At 52.4% G+C, this 18,896-nt stretch overlaps 1 protein-coding gene across 3 annotated transcripts in view; it reads right to left on the bottom strand.

Annotated features, from left to right (window-relative positions):
- The window catches only part of MIPOL1 (mirror-image polydactyly 1), an 845,661-nt gene that overhangs the window by 40,551 nt on the left and 786,214 nt on the right, over nucleotides 1–18,896 (bottom strand). For all 3 annotated transcript variants that reach the window (XM_069209145.1, XM_069209144.1, XM_069209146.1), the window contains one exon: nucleotides 12,720–12,950. In XM_069209145.1, coding sequence (XP_069065246.1) covers nucleotides 12,720–12,950 — 231 coding nt within the window. The remainder of the gene's footprint in view (nucleotides 1–12,719; nucleotides 12,951–18,896) is intronic.

Below are 18,896 nucleotides of genomic sequence, written 5' to 3'. Positions count from 1 at the left end.
AACAAGGGCTCAGGCCAAAAAGCAAAAAGGACAGGGAAGCTTGGATCCTGGAACAATGGACCAAGTGCTCCCTAAAGCTAGGGCTAGTAGAAGCAAACCACTTCCTACTATCCCTCCCTCTACAGTGGATTCAACTTCTGAGGAAGAAGAATTCCCTCCCTGTGCAGAACCTACACCAGAGGAGCTGGAAGCAGACACTGCTGAGCTTTTGGGTGAAGGGGGGCCTGCCAGAGAGGAGCTGAGTGTGGCACAGCAAACCTGTCCCACATTAGAGGGTCTCAGACAGCAAGCTGTCAAACAGGCTAATGGGGATGTCAGTGACTCTCACAGAGTTTACTGGGAGGACAACCTCTTGTACACTGAGCATAGGGATCCTAAACCTGGAGCTGCCAGGAGATTAGTGATTCCTCAGGAGTACAGAAAGTTCCTCCTAACACTGGCACATGACATTCCCCTAGCTGGACACCTGGGTCAAATGAAAACTTGGGACAGATTGGTTCCATTGTTTCATTGGCCTAGGATGTCTGAGGACACAAAGGAATTTTGTAAGTCCTGTGAAACCTGTCAAGCCAGTGGCAAGACAGGTGGCACACCAAAGGCACCCCTTATTCCACTGCCTGTGGTTGGGGTTCCCTTTGAAAGGGTAGGGGTTGACATAGTTGGCCCCCTTGACCCTCCTACTGCTTCAGGCAATAGGTTTATCTTAGTGGTAGTGGACCATGCCACAAGATATCCTGAAGCTATTCCTTTAAGGACCACTACAGCACCTGCAGTGGCAAAGGCCCTCCTGGAATATTTTCCAGGGTGGGCTTCCCAAAGGAAGTAGTATCAGACAGAGGAAGCAATTTCATGTCTGCATACTTAAAGGCCATGTGGAAGGAGTGTGGTGTAACGTACAAGTTCACAACACCCTATCATCCACAAACAAATGGACTGGTGGAGAGATTTAATAAAACTCTCAAAGGCATGATTATGGGTCTCCCTGAAAAACTCCGCAGGAGATGGGATATCCTTCTACCATGCCTCCTTTTTGCCTACAGGCAGGTACCCCAGAAAGGAGTGGGCTTCAGCCCCTTTGAACTTCTTTTTGGACACCCTGTTAGGGGTCCACTCACACTTGTAAAGGAGGGTTGGGAACAACCTTTAAAAACTCCTAAGCAGGATATTGTGGATTATGTACTTGGCCTCAGATCAAGGATGGCTGAGTACATGAAAAAGGCCAGTAAAAACCTTCAGGCCAGCCAAGAGCTCCAGAAGCAATGGCATGATCAGAAGGCTGTTTTGGTTCAGTACCAACCAGGGCAGAAAGTGTGGGTCTTGGAGCCTGTGGCCCCAAGAGCACTCCAAGATAAATGGAGTGGACCCCACACAATTGTTGAAAAGAAGGGAGAAGTCACCTATTTAGTTGACTTAGGCACTGCCAGGAGTCCCCTTAGGGTGCTCCATGTCAACCGCCTGAAACCCTACTATGACAGGGCTGATCTCACCCTGCTCATGGCAACTGATGAGGGACAGGAAGAAGACAGTGATCCTCTACCTGATCTCTTTTCTTCCACAGAACAAGATGCTCTTGTGGAAGGTGTAGTTTTGGCAGATTGTCTTACTGCTGAGCAGAAAGACAATTGCATAAATCTCCTAGGACAATTTTCAGAACTCTTCTCTACTGTGCCAGGCACCACTTCTTGGTGTGAGCACACTATAGATACTGGAGACAGTTTACCTGTCAAAAGTAAGATCTATAGGCAGCCTGACCATGTCAGGGACTGCATAAAGCAAGAAGTTCAGAAAATGTTGGAACTAGGAGTGGTTGAGCACTCTGACAGTCCATGGGCTTCTCCTGTGGTACTGGTACCAAAACCCAATTCTAAAGATGGAAAGAAGGAAATGCGGTTTTGTGTAGACTATAGAGGTCTCAACTTGGTAACCAAAACTGATGCTCACCCTATACCCAGGGCAGATGAGCTCATAGATACACTGGCATCTGCCAAGTATCTAAGCACTTTTGATTTGACTGCAGGGTATTGGCAGATCAAATTGTCAGAAGATGCTAAACCTAAGACTGCATTTTCCACCATTGGAGGACATTACCAGTTTACTGTAATGCCTTTTGGTTTGAAAAATGCACCTGCCACTTTTCAGAGGTTGGTGAACACAGTCCTGCAAGGGCTGGAAGCTTTCAGTGCAGCATATTTGGACGATATAGCTGTCTTTAGCTCCAGCTGGGATGATCACCTGGTCCACCTATGGAAAGTTTTGGAGGCTCTGCAAAAGGCAGGCCTCACTATCAAGGCTTCAAAGTGCCAGATAGGGCAGGGTAAGGTGGTTTATCTGGGACACCTTGTTGGTGGGGAACAGATTGCACCACTACAGGGGAAAATCCAAACAATTATTGATTGGGTTCCCCCTACCACTCAGACTCAGGTGAGAGCCTTCCTAGGCCTCACTGGGTATTACAGGAGGTTCATTAAGAACTATAGCTCCATTGCAGCCCCTCTTAATGACCTCACATCCAAGAAAATGCCTAAAAAGGTATTATGGACAGCAAACTGTCAGAAAGCTTTTGAGGAGCTGAAGCAGGCCATGTGCTCTGCACTTGTCCTGAAAAGCCCTTGTTACTCTAAAAAATTCTATGTCCAGACTGATGCATCTGAATTAGGAGTAGGGGCAGTCCTATTACAACTTAATTCTAAGGGCCAGGATCAACCTGTTGCTTTTATTAGTAGGAGGTTGACCCCTAGAGAAAAGCGTTGGTCTGCCATTGAGAGGGAGGCCTTTGCTGTGGTCTGGGCTCTGAAGAAGTTGAGGCCATACCTGTTTGGCACTCACTTCATTGTTCAGACAGACCACAAACCTCTACTTTGGCTAAAACAAATGAAAGGTGAAAATCCTAAATTGTTGAGGTGGTCCATATCCCTACAGGGAATGGACTATACAGTGGAACATAGACCTGGGAGTAGCCACTCCAATGCAGATGGACTCTCCAGATATTTCCACTTAGACAATGAAGACTCATCAGGTCATGGCTAGTCTTATTGTCCTTCGTTTGGGGGGGGGTTGTGTAGGAAAGTACCATCTTGCCTGGCATGTTACCCCCATTTTTCACTGTATATATGTTGTTTTAGTTGTATGTGTCACTGGGACCCTGGTAACCCAGGGCCCCAGTACTCATAAGTGTGCCTGAATGTGTTACCTGTGTAGTGACTAACTGTCTCACTGAGGCTCTGCTAATCAGAACCTCAGTGGTTATGCTCTCTCATTTCTTTCCAAATTGTCACTAACAGGCTAGTGACCATTTTTACCAATTTACATTGGCTTACTGGAACACCCTTATAATTCCCTAGTATATGGTACTGAGGTACCCAGGGTATTGGGGTTCCAGGAGATCCCTATGGGCTGCAGCATTTCTTTTGCCACCCATAGGGAGCTCTGACAATTCTTACACAGGCCTGCCACTGCAGCCTGAGTGAAATAACGTCCACGTTATTTCACAGCCATTTTACACTGCACTTAAGTAACTTATAAGTCACCTATATGTCTAACCTTTACCTGGTAAAGGTTAGGTGCAAAGTTACTTAGTGTGAGGGCACCCTGGCACTAGCCAAGGTGCCCCCACATTGTTCAGAGCCAATTCCCTGAACTTTGTGAGTGCGGGGACACCATTACACGCGTGCACTACATATAGGTCACTACCTATATGTAGCTTCACAATGGTAACTCCGAATATGGCCATGTAACATGTCTATGATCATGGAATTGCCCCCTCTATGCCATCCTGGCATGGTTGGCACAATCCCATGATCCCAGTGGTCTGTAGCACAGACCCTGGTACTGCCAAACTGCCCTTACTGGGGTTTCACTGCAGCTGCTGCTGCTGCCAACCCCTCAGACAGGCATCTGCCCTCCTGGGGTCCAGCCAGGCCTGGCCCAGGATGGCAGAACAAAGAACTTCCTCTGAGAGAGGGTGTGACACCCTCTCCCTTTGGAAAATGGTGTGAAGGCAGGGGAGGAGTAGCCTCCCCCAGCCTCTGGAAATGCTTTCTTGGGCACAGATGTGCCCAATTCTGCATAAGCCAGTCTACACCGGTTCAGGGACCCCTTAGCCCCTGCTCTGGCGCGAAACTGGACAAAGGAAAGGGGAGTGACCACTCCCCTGACCTGCACCTCCCCTGGGAGGTGTCCAGAGCTCCTCCAGTGTGCTCCAGACCTCTGCCATCTTGGAAACAGAGGTGCTGCTGGCACACTGGACTGCTCTGAGTGGCCAGTGCCACCAGGTGACGTCAGAGACTCCTGCTGATAGGCTCCTTCAGGTGTTAGTAGCCTATCCTCCCTCCTAGGTAGCCAAACCCTCTTTTCTGGCTATTTAGGGTCTCTGTCTCTGGGGAAACTTTAGATAACGAATGCAAGAGCTCATCCGAGTTCCTCTGCATCTCCCTCTTCACCTTCTGATAAGGAATCGACTGCTGACCGCGCTGGAAGCCTGCAAACCTGCAACATAGTAGCAAAGACGACTACTGCAACTCTGTAACGCTGATCCTGCCGCCTTCTCGACTGATTTCCTGCTTGTGCATGCTGTGAGGGTAGTCTGCCTCCTCCCTGCACCAGAAGCTCCGAAGAAATCTCCCGTGGGTCGACGGAATCTTCCCCCTGCAACCGCAGGCACCAAAAAGCTGCATTACCGGTCCCTTGGGTCTCCTCTCAGCACGACGAGCGAGGTCCCTCGAATCCAGCGACTCTGTCCAAGTGACCCCCACAGTCCAGTGACTCTTCAGCCAAAGTTTGGTGGAGGTAAGTCCTTGCCTCACCTCGCTGGGCTGCATTGCTGGGAACCGCGACTTTGCAGCTACTCCGGCCCCTGTGCACTTCCGGCGGAAATCCTTTGTGCACAGCCAAGCCTGGGTCCACGGCACTCTAACCTGCATTGCATGACTTTCTAAGTTGGTCTCCGGCGACGTGGGACTCCTTTGTGCAACTTCGGCGAGCACCGTTTCACGCATCCTCGTAGTGCCTGTTTCTGGCACTTCCCCGGGTGCTACCTGCTTCAGTGAGGGCTCTTTGTCTTGCTCGACGTCCCCTCTCTCTTCAGGTCCAATTTGCGACCTCCTGGTCCCTCCTGGTCCCTCCTGGGCCCTGGCAGCGTCCAAAAACGCCAAACGCACGATTTGCGACTAGCAAGGCTTGTTGGCGTCCTTCCGGCGGGAAAACACTTCTGCACGACTCTCCAAGGCGAGAGGGATAAGTCCACCAAAGGGGAAGTCTCTAGCCCTTTGCGTTCCTGCAGAAACCGCAGCTTCTTCTGTCCAGTAGAAGCTTCTTTGCACCCGCAGCTGGCATTTCCTGGGCATCTGCCCATCTCCGACTTGCTTGTGACTTTTGGACTTGGTCCCCTTGTTCCACAGGTACCCTAGATTGGAAATCCACAGTTGTTGCATTGCTGGTTTGTGTCTTTCCTGCATTATTCCTCTAACACGACTACTTTGTCCTTAGGGGAACTTTAGTGCACTTTGCACTCACTTTTCAGGGTCTTGGGGAGGGTTATTTTTCTAACTCTCACTATTTTCTAATAGTCCCAGCGACCCTCTACAAGGTCACATAGGTTTGGGGTCCATTCGTGGTTCGCATTCCACTTTTGGAGTATATGGTTTGTGTTGCCCCTATCCCTATGTTTCCCCATTGCATCCTATTGTAACTATACATTGTTTGCACTGTTTTCTAAGACTATACTGCATATTTTTGCTATTGTGTATATATATCTTGTGTATATTTCCTATCCTCTCACTGAGGGTACACTCTAAGATACTTTGGCATATTGTCATAAAAATAAAGTACCTTTATTTTTAGTATAACTGTGTATTGTGTTTTCTTATGATATTGTGCATATGACACTAAGTGGTACTGTAGTAGCTTCACACGTTTCCTAGTTCAGCCTAAGCTGCTCTGCTAAGCTACCATTATCTATCAGCCTAAGCTGCTAGACACCCTATACACTAATAAGGGATAACTGGGCCTGGTGCAAGGTGCAAGTACCCCTTGGTACTCACTACAAGCCAGTCCAGCCTCCTACAGTCATAAAAATAAAGTACCTTTATTTTTAGTATAACTGTGTATTGTGTTTTCTTATGATATTGTGCCTATGACACTAAGTGGTACTGTAGTAGCTTCACACGTCTCCTAGTTCAGCCTAAGCTGCTCTGCTAAGCTACCATTATCTATCAGCCTAAGCTGCTAGATACCCTATACACTAATAAGGGATAACTGGGCCTGGTGCAAGGTGCAAGTACCCCTTGGTTCTCACTACAAGCCAGTCCAGCCTCCTACAAGCTCACCCTCCTACGCTGCACTCACATCACACCACGCCTGAAGGAGCTCAACCTCCCACGCCACACTCGCATCACACCATATCTGAAGGAGCTCACCCTCCCACCCTGCACTCACATCACACCACACCTGAAGGAGCTCAACCTCACATGCCACACCCACATCACACCACACCTGAAGGAGCTCAACCTCCCATGCCACACCCACATCACACCACACCTGAAGGAGCTCAACCTCCCACACAGCACTCGCATCACACACACCTGAAAGAGCTCAACCTCCCATGCCGCACTCACATCACACCACACCTGAAGGAGCTCAACCTCCCACGCTGCACTCACACCACACCACACCTGAAGGAGCTCAACCTCCCACACCGCACTCGCATCTCACACACCTGAAGGAGCTCAACCTCCTCGCCTCACTCACATCACACCACACCACACCTGAAGGAGCTCAACCTCCCACGCTGCACTCACATCACACCACACTACACCTGAAGGAGCTCAACCTCCCACGCCGCACACGCATCACACCGTACCTGAAGCAGCTCAACCTCCCACGCTGCACTCACATCACACCATACCTGAAGGAGCTCAACCTCCCACGCTGCACTCACATCACATCTCACCACACCTGAAGGAGCTCAACCTCCCACACTGCACTCACATCACACCATACCCGAAGGAGCTCAACCTCCCATGCTGCACTCACATCACACCACACCTGAAGGAGCTCAACCTCCCACACCGCACTCGCATCACACCATACCTGAGGGAGCCCAACCTCCCACGCCACACTCAAATCACACCTGAAGGAGCTCAACCTCCCATGCCGCACTCGCATCACACCTGGAGTTCAACCTCTCACGCCGCACTCACATTACACCACACCTCAAGGAGCTCCACCTCCCACACCATAATCGCATCACACCAGAAAGAGCGCAATCACCCATGCTACACTTGCACCACACCTGGAGTTCAAACTCCCACGCCGCACTCACAGCACACCACACCTCAAGGAGCTCCACCTCCCATGCCACACTCGCATCACACCGCACCTGAAGGAGCTCTACTGATTTCCCATACAAACATGAGGACAATTCAGGGTCCTCACCCACACTTTCAAGGCACAATAACCATGGGTTAGCATACCTCAACACCTGCGTCCACTTCCACAAACCTTAAAGACACCTCCACAAGGGGCGTAGCTTAGTCAGTAATATTAGGGGGTGTGAGACTGTGGTTAATCAACAGACGAAGTGAAAAACCCCACTAAAAAGACAGAAGGTGTCCTGGGGCACTATTAGAGTTGGAGTGACTTAGGGTATTAGCTTGGCATTTGGAACAGTAAGGAACATTCTTGGCAACACCAATAAATACACAGAACCATAATCTGCTGAAACAACGTCGCACACCAGAGCATGCTACTAAGACCAGCTGAATAATAAATGAGAGCCAGGCAAATGTATGAGCCAAGCAGGTCACACACTGCCACTTTTACAAAGCAGCACAATGCAGTGCTGCATTCATATGACATACTCTACCATGCACACACATGACACAGTGTTTTGTGCCACTCCAGAACTATCTGTGTGCTTGCCGTGGGTGGATTGCAGGCCCTAGATTTAAGAAGCATTTGCAATGCAATGGGTCTCACATTTGCTCCAGTTAGAGCAATTAGCGTTGTAAATTCCTAACTGGACTTTTCTTGCCACATAAATTAAAAATGAAAAGTAAAACAGTTGACATAAGCAAACCGATTCAAAGCGCCACGGATGCCATGATCATGAGCGCAAAGGCGAGACACAACAGGGAAAAGAAGTTTGCTTGCAGTTAAACGTATTGTTAATTGTGCAATTATCCATGTAACAGGGTTGGTGTCCAAGGTGGTAACAAAACTGCCCCAAGGAGGGACAAATGTAAAGCTTCAACAGTCAGGACAAAGGATTTTTGAAAGGCAAGCCCATGAACGAGTGATAGTGAGAGGCATGCAGTGGGCGTGGTAAAAGGGGCACAGAGATACCAACGCGTCAGAAAAGAAGCACTTGAGCGCTGCTCAACCTAAAAATGGCCAGTCCAAGGCAGCCCCCCTCCACGGTCCCAGCCAGCACAGACCCCTGTGAAATAGTCTGGATGGTGGTGTCCACTTCATCCCTGATCCTAAGCACTGCAATGTAGGGCAAGGAGGGCAGGTATACCCCCAGCAGCCCCCCTCCACGGTCCCAGCCACCACAGAGCCCTGTGAAATAGTCTGGGTGGTGGTGTCCACTCCATCCCTTATCCTAAGCACTGCAGTGTAGGGCAAGGAGGGCAGGTGTATCCCCGGCAGCCCCCTCCACGGTCCCAGCCACCACAGACCCCGGTGAAATAATCTGAGTGGTGGTGTCCACTCCATCCCTGATCCTAAGCACTGCAGTGCAGTCCAAGGAGGGCAGGTGTAACCCCAGCAGCCCCCCTCCACAGTCCCAGCCACCACAGACCCTGTGAAATAGTCTGGGTGGGGGCGTCCACTCCATCCCTGATCCTAAGCACTGCAGTGTAGGCCAAGGAGGGCAGGTGTACCCCCCCTGCAGCCCCCATCGACGGTCCCAGCCACCACAGACCCCTGTGAAATAGTCTGGGTGGTGGTGTCCACTCCATCCCTGATCCTAAGCACTGCAGTGTAGGGCAAGGAGGGCAGGTGTACCCCCCCTGCAGCCCCCATCGACGGTTCCAGCCACCACAGACCCCTGTGAAATAGTCTGGGTGGTGGTGTCCACTCCATCCCTGATCCTAAGCACAGCAGTGTACGGCAAGGAGGGCAGGGGTACCCCCAGCATCCCCCTCCAAGGTCCTAGCCACCACAGACCGCTGTGAAATAGTCTGGGTGGTGGTGCCTACTCCATCCCTAATCCTAAGCACTGCAGTGTAGGGCAAGGAGGGCAGGTGTACCCCAAGCAGCCCCCCTCCACGGTCCCAGCCACCACAAACCCCTGGGAAATAGTCTGGGTAGTGGTGTCCGCCCCATCCCTGATCCTAAGCACTGCAGTGTGGGGCAAGGAGGGCAAGTGTACCCCCGGCAGCCCCCCTCCACGGCCCCAGCCACCACAGACCCCTGTGAAATAGTCTGGGTAGTGGGTGGTGGTGTCCACTCCATCCCTGATCCTAAGCACTGCAGTGTAGGGCAAGGAGGGCAGGTGTACCCCCATCAGCCCCCCTCCACTGTTCCAGCCAGCATATACCCCTGTGAAATAGTCTGGGTGGTGGTGTCCACTCCCTCCCTGATCCTGAGCACTGCAGTGTAGGGCAAGGAGGGCAGGTGTACCCCCAGCAGCCCCCCTCCACGGTCCCAGCCAGCACAGACCCCGGTGAAATAGTCTGGGTGGTGGTGTCCACTCCATCCCTGATCCTGAGCACTGCAGTGTAGGGCAAGGAGGGCAGGTGTACCCCCAGCAGCCCCTCTCCACGGCCCTAGCCACCACACACCCCTGTGAAATAGTCTGGGTGGTGGTGCCCACTCCATCCCTGGTCCTAAGCACTGCAGTGTAGGGCAAGGAGGGCAGATGTACCCCCAGCAGCTCCACTCCCCAGTCCCAGCCACCACAGACCCCTGTGAAATAGTCTGGGTGGTGGGTGGTGGTGTCCACTCCATCCCTGATCCTAAGCACTGCAGTGCAGGCCAAGGAGGACAGGTGTACTACCAGCAGCCCCCCTCCACGGTCCCAGACACCACAGACCCCTGTGAAATAGTCTGTGTGGTGGTGCCCACTCCATCCCTGATCCTAAGCACTGCAGTGTAGGGCAAGGAGGGCAGGTGTACCCCCAGCAGCCCCTCTCCTCGGCTTAAGCCACCACAGACCCCTGTGAAATAGTCTGGGTGGTGGTGTCCACTCCATCCCTGATCCTGAGCACTGCAGTGTAGGGCAAGTGTACCCCCAGCAGCCCCCCTCCACGGTCCCAGCCAGCACAGACCCTGGTGAAATAGTCTGGGTGGTGGTGTCCACTCCATCCCTGATCCTGAGCACTGCAGTGTAGGGCAAGGAGGGCAGGTGTACCCCCAGCAGCCCCTCTCCACGGCCCTAGCCACCACACACCCCTGTGAAATAGTCTGGGTGGTGGTGCCCACTCCATCCCTGGTCCTAAGCACTGCAGTGTAGGGCAAGGAGGGCAGATGTACCCCCAGCAGCTCCACTCCCCAGTCCCAGCCACCACAGACCCCTGTGAAATAGTCTGGGTGGTGGGTGGTGGTGTCCACTCCATCCCTGATCCTAAGCACTGCAGTGTAGGCCAAGGATGGCAGGTGTACCCCTAATCCAGACCTAGCAACAGAAGACCCCGCTGTGGAGGGCACCAAGAGTGGTCTTTCCGGCAGCCCAAGCCCAGCAGTGGACCAGGCTAGGGGAGTTGGGCAGGACCCAGGCACAGCCACGGTAGCAGAGAATGCTGGGGTATGAAGGAAGCGCTTAGAGGGGATGAAGGAAGCGCTTAGAGGGGATGAAGGATGGCCAGTGCTTGAAACATTTAGCAGCCTGTAACAAGATAAAGCACCTACAGCCCCTGTCTGATATAGGAAGGTTTAATTCTAAGGCAATCGGCTAAAAAGGCTGTCAGCACTCGAAGGGCGCTCGCGACTCTAACAGCACTGCCTGAACATCCACCCAAGTGGTGCAGATTTAATGTCCAAACAGAATTGTATGAACATTATGTTAACGGGTGAAAAGGTTGTGTTTCCAACACAGTTTGTAAAAGGCTATAGGGGACAGAGGGACTTCACAAAGTGATTGTGATCTGTCGCTCACCTTACCATCCAGCTAGGTCTTTTACTTATTTTTAACCCTTAAAGAGAGATTCTAAATCACATTCCCTGGAAGAGCAATGGCTGAAAAAATAAACAAATGCACTCCTCTTGCAACCGCAGGCCTGCACAGCTCCTGCAGGCCCAGCAGTGCTGCTGCTCAGGCTAAGAAGGATGCACAGCTCATACAGCACACAGGCTCAACTAACATTACATATCATCTCTTCAAACAGCAGGAGGGCCAGCTTTCTGACCCTCAACATCAGCTATTTAGTTTATTAAAAATCACATATTATGTTATCAAATGAAATCTTTTCATTGTGGCAACACAAGCTGAATTCCCCCCAATAATAGCTTATTTTTGTCCTGAAACACCAGCTTTTCACCTTCAGTAAATACATGTTTGGTGGACAAACGTTAACACTTTCGTGGCGGCAGACCAGAGTGAGGGTGGACAAAGCTGTGCCCTTATCTTTCAATTAAAAGTAAAAAGCTTGTTTTAACAGTTGGTCTTAAAGAGTTTTCTGTCAGGAGGCGCTCACTCTGAGCTCCCTGTGCTCCCCAGCAGGAGGCGCTACCATCTGAGCTCCCTGTGCTCCCCATCAGGAGGTGCTCCCCTCTGAGCTCCCTGTGCTTACCGGCAGGAGGTGCTCCCCTCTGAGCTTCCTGTGCTCCCCAGCAGGAGACGCTCCCTTGTGAGCTCCCTGTGCTCCCCAGCAAGAGTTGCTCCCATGTGAGCTACCTGTGCTCCATGTCAGGAGGTGCTCCCCTCTGACCTTCCTGTGCTCCCCATCAGGAGGTAATCCCCTCTGAGCTCCCTGTGCTCCCCATCAGGAGGTGCTCCCCTCTGAGCTCCCTGTGCTCCCCAGCAAGAGTTGCTCCCCCGTGAGCTACTTGTGCTCCCTGTCAGGAGGTGCTCCCCTCTGACTTCCCTGTGCTCCCCATCAGGAGGTGATCCCCTCTGAGCTCCCTGTGCTCCCCACCAAGAGGCGCTCCCCTCTGAGTTCCATGTGCTCCCCAGCAAGAGGTGCTCCCCTCTGAGCTCCCTGTGCTCCCCAGCAGGAGGTGCTCCGCCTCTGAGCTCCCTGCTCTCCCCGGCGGGAGGTGATTCCCTCTGAGCCCTGTGCTCCCTGTCAGGAGGTGCTCCCCTCTGACCTTCCTGTGCTCCCCATCAGGAGGTAATCCCCTCTGAGCTCCCTGTGCTCCCCATCAGGGGGTGCTTCCCCTATGAGCTGCCTCTGTACCCCAGCAAGCGGTGCTCCCCTTCTGAGCTCCCTGTGCTCCTCAGTAGGAGGTACTCCCCTCTGACCTCCCTGTGCTCCCCATTAGGAGGTGCTCCCCTCTTTGCTCCCCAGCAGGAGGTGCTCCCCTCTGTGCTCCCCAGCAGGAGATGCTCCACAGAAGGATGTGCTCTCTCCTAGAGCTCCTCAGCAGTACTATAGCACTCGATCCTTGCATGCACGGAGTGGTAGTTCCCTGTGGCTCCAGAAGGAGGCGCTCTCTCTCTCTCTCTCTCTGAGCTCCCCACCACAGTACAGTATGCAAGGAGTACAAGTACCCAGTAGCTCCCTTCTGAGGGGTTCCCCGCACGCTGCTGAGGTACATACCCCACTCTCGAGCACACTTACCTCTGCACCTTCTCGTCTGCTGCTTGTGCTGCTGACTCTGCCTGCTGCAGTCTCGCCTGCAGGGCGGCGCTCTCGCACACCACCTGCTGCGCCTGGGCTGCTAGCGCCTCGTTCTGCTGCAGGGTGATTAGCGCCACCTGCTCACGGTTCTTCAGGGCTTCCTCGTAGGTGTGAATGGCGACCTGGAACTGTTCCTTCAGAATCACCTCCTGCGACAACGACTGGTGTAAACTGTAAGAGAGAGAAGGGGCTTCAAAAGTTAGCACAGGTCTCAGGGTGCAGGAGGTGGTGCCTGTCACAGAACCCAATCACAGAAGAAACAGGCCCTAGAGCTATAGAACACAGCGCAGAGGAGAAGAGCCCAATCTAAGGGACACAGCCAATCCCCAGAGGGACAGCGCCAAGTGCAGAGTAAGAGAACCAAATCCTAGGAGGGACAGCCAATCCCCAGAGTGACAGAACCCAGTGCAGAGTAACAGAACCAAATCCTAGGAGAGACAGCCAATCCCTAGAGTGACAGAACCCGTGCAGAGTAAGAGAACCAAATCCTAGGAGGGACAGCCAATCCCCAGAGGGACAGCACCAAGTGCAGAGTAAGAGAACCAAATCCTAGGAGGGACAGCCAATCCCCAGAGTGACAGAACCCAGTGCAGAGTAACAGAACCAAATCCTAGGAGAGACAGCCAATCCCTAGAGTGACAGAACCCCGTGCAGAGTAAGAGAACCAAATCCTAGGATGGACAGCCAATCCCCAGAGTGACCGAACCCAGTGCAGAGTAATAGAACCAAATCCTAGGAGATACAGCCAATCCCCAGAGTGACAGCACCAAGTGCAGAGTAAGAGAACCAAATCCTAGGAGGGACAGCCAATCCCCAGAGGGACAGCACCAAGTGCAGAGTAAGAGAACCAAATCCTAGGAGGGACAGCCAATCCCCAGAGGGACAGCACCAAGTGCAGAGTAAGAGAACCAAATCCTAGGAGGGACAGCCAATCCCCAGAGGGGCAGCACCAAGTGCAGAGTAAGAGAACCAAATCCTAGGAGGGACAGCCAATCCCCAGAGGGACAGCGCCAAGTGCAGAGTAAGAGAACCAAATCCTAGGAGGGACAGCCAATCCCCAGAGGGGCAGCGCCAAGTGCAGAGTAAGAGAACCAAATCCTAGGAGGGACAGCCAATCCCCAGAGGGGCAGCGCCAAGTGCAAAGTAAGAGAACCAAATCCTAGGAGGGACAGCCAATCCCCAGAGGGACAGCACCAAGTGCAGAGTAAGAGAACCAAATCCTAGGAGGGACAGCCAATCCCCAGAGGGACAGCACCAAGTGCAGAGTAAGAGAACCAAATCCTAGGAGGGACAGCCAATCCCCAGAGGGGCAGTGCAAAGTAAGAGAACCAAATCCTAGGAGGGACAGCCAATCCCCAGAGGGACAGCGCCAAGTGCAGAGTAAGAGAACCAAATCCTAGGAGGGACAGCCAATCCCCAGAGGGACAGCACCAAGTGCAGAGTAAGAGAACCAAATCCTATGAGGGACAGCCAATCCCCAGAGGGACAGCACCAAGTGCAGAGTAAGAGAACCAAATCCTAGGAGGGACAGCCAATCCCCAGAGGGGCAGCACCAAGTGCAGAGTAAGAGAACCAAATCCTAGGAGGGACAGCCAATCCCCAGAGGGACAGCACCAAGTGCAGAGTAAGAGAACCTAATCCTAGGAGGGACAGCCAATCCCCAGAGGGACAGCACCAAGTGCAGAGTAAGAGAACCAAATCCTAGGAGGGACAGCCAATCCCCAGAGTGACAGAACCCAGTGCAGAGTAAGAGAACCAAATCCTAGGAGGGACAGCCAATCCCCAGAGGGACAGCACCAAGTGCAGAGTAAGAGAACCAAATCCTAGGAGGGACAGCCAATCCCCAGAGGGGCAGCACCAAGTGCAGAGTAAGAGAACCAAATCCTAGGAGGGACAGCCAATCCCCAGAGGGGCAGCACCAAGTGCAGAGTAAGAGAACCAAATCCTAGGAGGGACAGCCAATCCCCAGAGGGACAGCAGCAAGTGCAGAGTAAGAGAACCAAATCCTAGGAGGGACAGCCAATCCCCAGAGGGACAGCGCCAAGTGCAGAGTAAGAGAACCAAATCCTATGAGGGACAGCCAATCCCCAGAGGGACAGCGCCAAGTGCAGAGTAAGAGAACCAAATCCTAGGAGGGACAGCCAATCCCCAGAGGGGCAGCGCCAAGTGCAGAGTAAGAGAACCAAATCCTAGGAGGGACAGCCAATCCCCAGAGGGACAGCACCAAGTGCAGAGTAAGAGAACCAAATCCTAGGAGGGACAGCCAATCCCCAGAGGGACAGCACCAAGTGCAGAGTAAGAGAACCAAATCCTAGGAGGGACAGCCAATCCCCAGAGTGACAGAACCCAGTGCAGAGTAAGAGAACCAAATCCTAGGAGAGACAGCCAATCCCTAGAGTGACAGAACCCCGTGCAGAGTAAGAGAACCAAATCCTAGGATGGACAGCCAATCCCCAGAGTGACCGAACCCAGTGCAGAGTAATAGAACCAAATCCTAGGAGATACAGCCAATCCCCAGAGTGACAGCACCAAGTGCAGAGTAAGAGAACCAAATCCTAGGAGGGACAGCCAATCCCCAGAGGGACAGCGCCAAGTGCAGAGTAAGAGAACCAAATCCTAGGAGGGACAGCCAATCCCCAGAGGGACAGCGCCAAGTGCAGAGTAAGAGAACCAAATCCTAGGAGGGACAGCCAATCCCCAGAGGGGCAGCACCAAGTGCAGAGTAAGAGAACCAAATCCTAGGAGGGACAGCCAATCCCCAGAGGGACAGCACCAAGTGCAGAGTAAGAGAACCAAATCCTAGGAGGGACAGCCAATCCCCAGAGGGGCAGCGCCAAGTGCAGAGTAAGAGAACCAAATCCTAGGAGGGACAGCCAATCCCCAGAGGGGCAGCGCCAAGTGCAAAGTAAGAGAACCAAATCCTAGGAGGGACAGCCAATCCCCAGAGGGACAGCACCAAGTGCAGAGTAAGAGAACCAAATCCTAGGAGGGACAGCCAATCCCCAGAGGGACAGCACCAAGTGCAGAGTAAGAGAACCAAATCCTAGGAGGGACAGCCAATCCCCAGAGGGGCAGTGCAAAGTAAGAGAACCAAATCCTAGGAGGGACAGCCAATCCCCAGAGGGACAGCGCCAAGTGCAGAGTAAGAGAACCAAATCCTAGGAGGGACAGCCAATCCCCAGAGGGACAGCACCAAGTGCAGAGTAAGAGAACCAAATCCTAGGAGGGACAGCCAATCCCCAGAGGGACAGCACCAAGTGCAGAGTAAGAGAACCAAATCCTAGGAGGGACAGCCAATCCCCAGAGTGACAGAACCCAGTGCAGAGTAAGAGAACCAAATCCTAGGAGAGACAGCCAATCCCTAGAGTGACAGAACCCCGTGCAGAGTAAGAGAACCAAATCCTAGGATGGACAGCCAATCCCCAGAGTGACCGAACCCAGTGCAGAGTAATAGAACCAAATCCTAGGAGATACAGCCAATCCCCAGAGTGACAGCACCAAGTGCAGAGTAAGAGAACCAAATCCTAGGAGGGACAGCCAATCCCCAGAGGGACAGCACCAAGTGCAGAGTAAGAGAACCAAATCCTAGGAGGGACAGCCAATCCCCAGAGTGACAGCACCAAGTGCAGAGTAAGAGAACCAAATCCTAGGAGGGACAGCCAATCCCCAGAGGGACAGCACCAAGTGCAGAGTAAGAGAACCAAATCCTAGGAGGGACAGCCAATCCCCAGAGTGACAGCACCAAGTGCAGAGTAAGAGAACCCAATGCTAGGAGGGACAGCCAATCCCAAGAGTGACAGAACCAAGCGCAGAGTAAGAGAACCCAATGCTAGGAGGGACAGCCAATCCCAAGGGTGACAGAACCAAGCGCGGAGTAAGAGAACCCAATGCTAGGAGGGACAGCTAATCCCCAGAGGGACAGCACCAAGAGCAGAGTAAGAGAACCAAATACTAGGAGGGACAGCACCAAGTGCAGAGTAAGAAAACCAAATCCTAGGAGGGACAGCCAATCCCCAGAGGGACAGCACCAAGTGCAGAGTAAGAGAACCAAATCCTAGGAGGGACAGCCAATCCCCAGAGTGACAGCACCAAGTGCAGAGTAAGAGAACCAAATCCTAGGAGAGACAGCCACTCCCTAGAGTGACAGCACCAAGTGCAGAGTAAGAGAACCAAATCCTAGGAGGGACAGCCAATCCCCAGAGTGACAGCACCAAGCGCAGAGTAAGAGAACCCAATCCTAGGAGAGACAGCCAATCCCCAGAGTGACAGAACCCAGTGCATAGTAAGAGAACCAATCCTAGGAGAGACAGCCAATCCCTAGAGTGACAGAACCCAGTGCAGAGTAAGAGAACCCAATCCTAGGAGAGACAGCCAATCCCTAGAGTGACAGAACCCAGTGCAGAGTAAGAGAACCCAATCCTAGGAGAGACAGCCAATCCCTAGAGTGACGGAACCCAGTGCAGAGTAAGAGAACCAAATCCTAGGAGGGACAGCAAAGCACTAGGTTGACAGAACCTCATGTGGAGTCAGAGAACCCACTCCTAAGAGATAGACAAAGACTATCCTAGAGTGACAGAACCGACCCAGTGTGCAGCAAGAAACATAAATCCCAAGAGAGACAGTCTGTCTGTAGAATGACAGAACCCACTGCAGAGTAAGAGAAGCCAATCCTAAGAAACACAGACTATCCTAGAGTGACAGAACCCACCCAGTGTGTGGTAAAATACTATAATCTAAGAGAGAGAGATAGAGACAGTCTGTCCGTAGAGTGACAGAAGCAAATCCAGAATTTAAGGGAACTCAATCAAAACAGAGAGAAAACTATTCAGAGACAAAGGAAACCCAACCCAGAGAGCAACAACATCCAAGCCTAAGAATGACAGAAAAAACAGAGAGCAACAAAACGTATCCGATAGTGACAGAACCAAACACAGAATGACTGACCCCAACCCACAGTGACAGACCCTAACAGAATCAAACATCGGGTTGACAGCACAGGTCTCAGACTGACAGCACCTTGCCTTCCAACTAACAGTACTCAATCTTCAGAGAGACCCTATTGTATCCTCAGTGAAAGAGTCCAATCCTCAGAGTGAAGGAGCCCAATCCTCAGTGACACAGCCTAATCCTCAGAGTGAAGCCCAATCCTCAGAGTGAAGAAGCACAAACCTCAGAGTGAAGGACCCAAATCCTCAGTGACAGAGCCCAATCCTAAATGACAGAGCCCAATCCTCGGAGTGAAGGAGCCCGATCCTCAGAGAGAAGGAGCCCAATCCTCAGAGAGAAGGAGCCCAATCCTCAGAGAGAAGGAGCCCAATCCTCAGAGAGAAGGAGCCCAATCCTCGGAGTGAAGGAGCTCGATCCTCAGAGTGAAGAAGCTCGATCCTCAGAGAGAAGGAGCCCAATCCTCAGAGTGAAGAAGCACAAACCTCAGAATGAAGAAGCACAAACCTCAGAGTGAAGGACCCAAATCCTCAGTGACAGAGCCCAATCCTCAATGACAGAGCCCAGTCCTCTGAGTGAAGGAGATTGATCCTCAGAGTGAAGGAGCTTGATCCTCAGAGTGAAGGAGCCCAATCCTCAGAGAGAAGGAGCCCAATCCTCAGAGTGAAGGAGCCCAATCCTCAGAGTGAAGGAGCCCAATCTGCAGAGTGAAGGAGCTCAATCCTCAGAGTGAAGAAGCACAAACCTCAGAGTGAAGGACCCAAATCCTCAGTGACAGAGCCCAATCCTCAATGACAGAGCCCAATCCTCGGAGTGAAGGAGCCCGATCCTCAGAGTGAAGGAGCCCAATCCTCAGAGAGAAGGAGCTCAATCCTCAGAGAGAAGGAGCTCAATCCGCAGAGTGAAGGAGACCAATCTGCAGAGTGAAGGAGCCCAATCCGCAGAGTGAAGGAGCCCAATCCGCAGAGTGAAGGAGCCCAATCTGCAGAGTGAAGGAGCCCAATCCGCAGAGTGAAGGAGCCCAATCTGCAGAGTGAAGGAGCCCAATCCTCAGAGTGAAGGAGCCCAATCCTCAGAGTAAAGGAGCCCAATCCGCAGAGTAAAGGAGCCCAATCCGCAGAGTAAAGGAGCCCAATCCGCAGAGTGAAGGAGCCCAATCCGCAGAGTGAAGGA

The sequence above is a fragment of the Pleurodeles waltl genome, chromosome 9 (genome assembly GCF_031143425.1).
Source record: "Pleurodeles waltl isolate 20211129_DDA chromosome 9, aPleWal1.hap1.20221129, whole genome shotgun sequence".
NCBI lineage: Eukaryota > Metazoa > Chordata > Amphibia > Caudata > Salamandridae > Pleurodeles > Pleurodeles waltl.
This window is presented reverse-complemented; position numbering and strand designations above follow the sequence as displayed.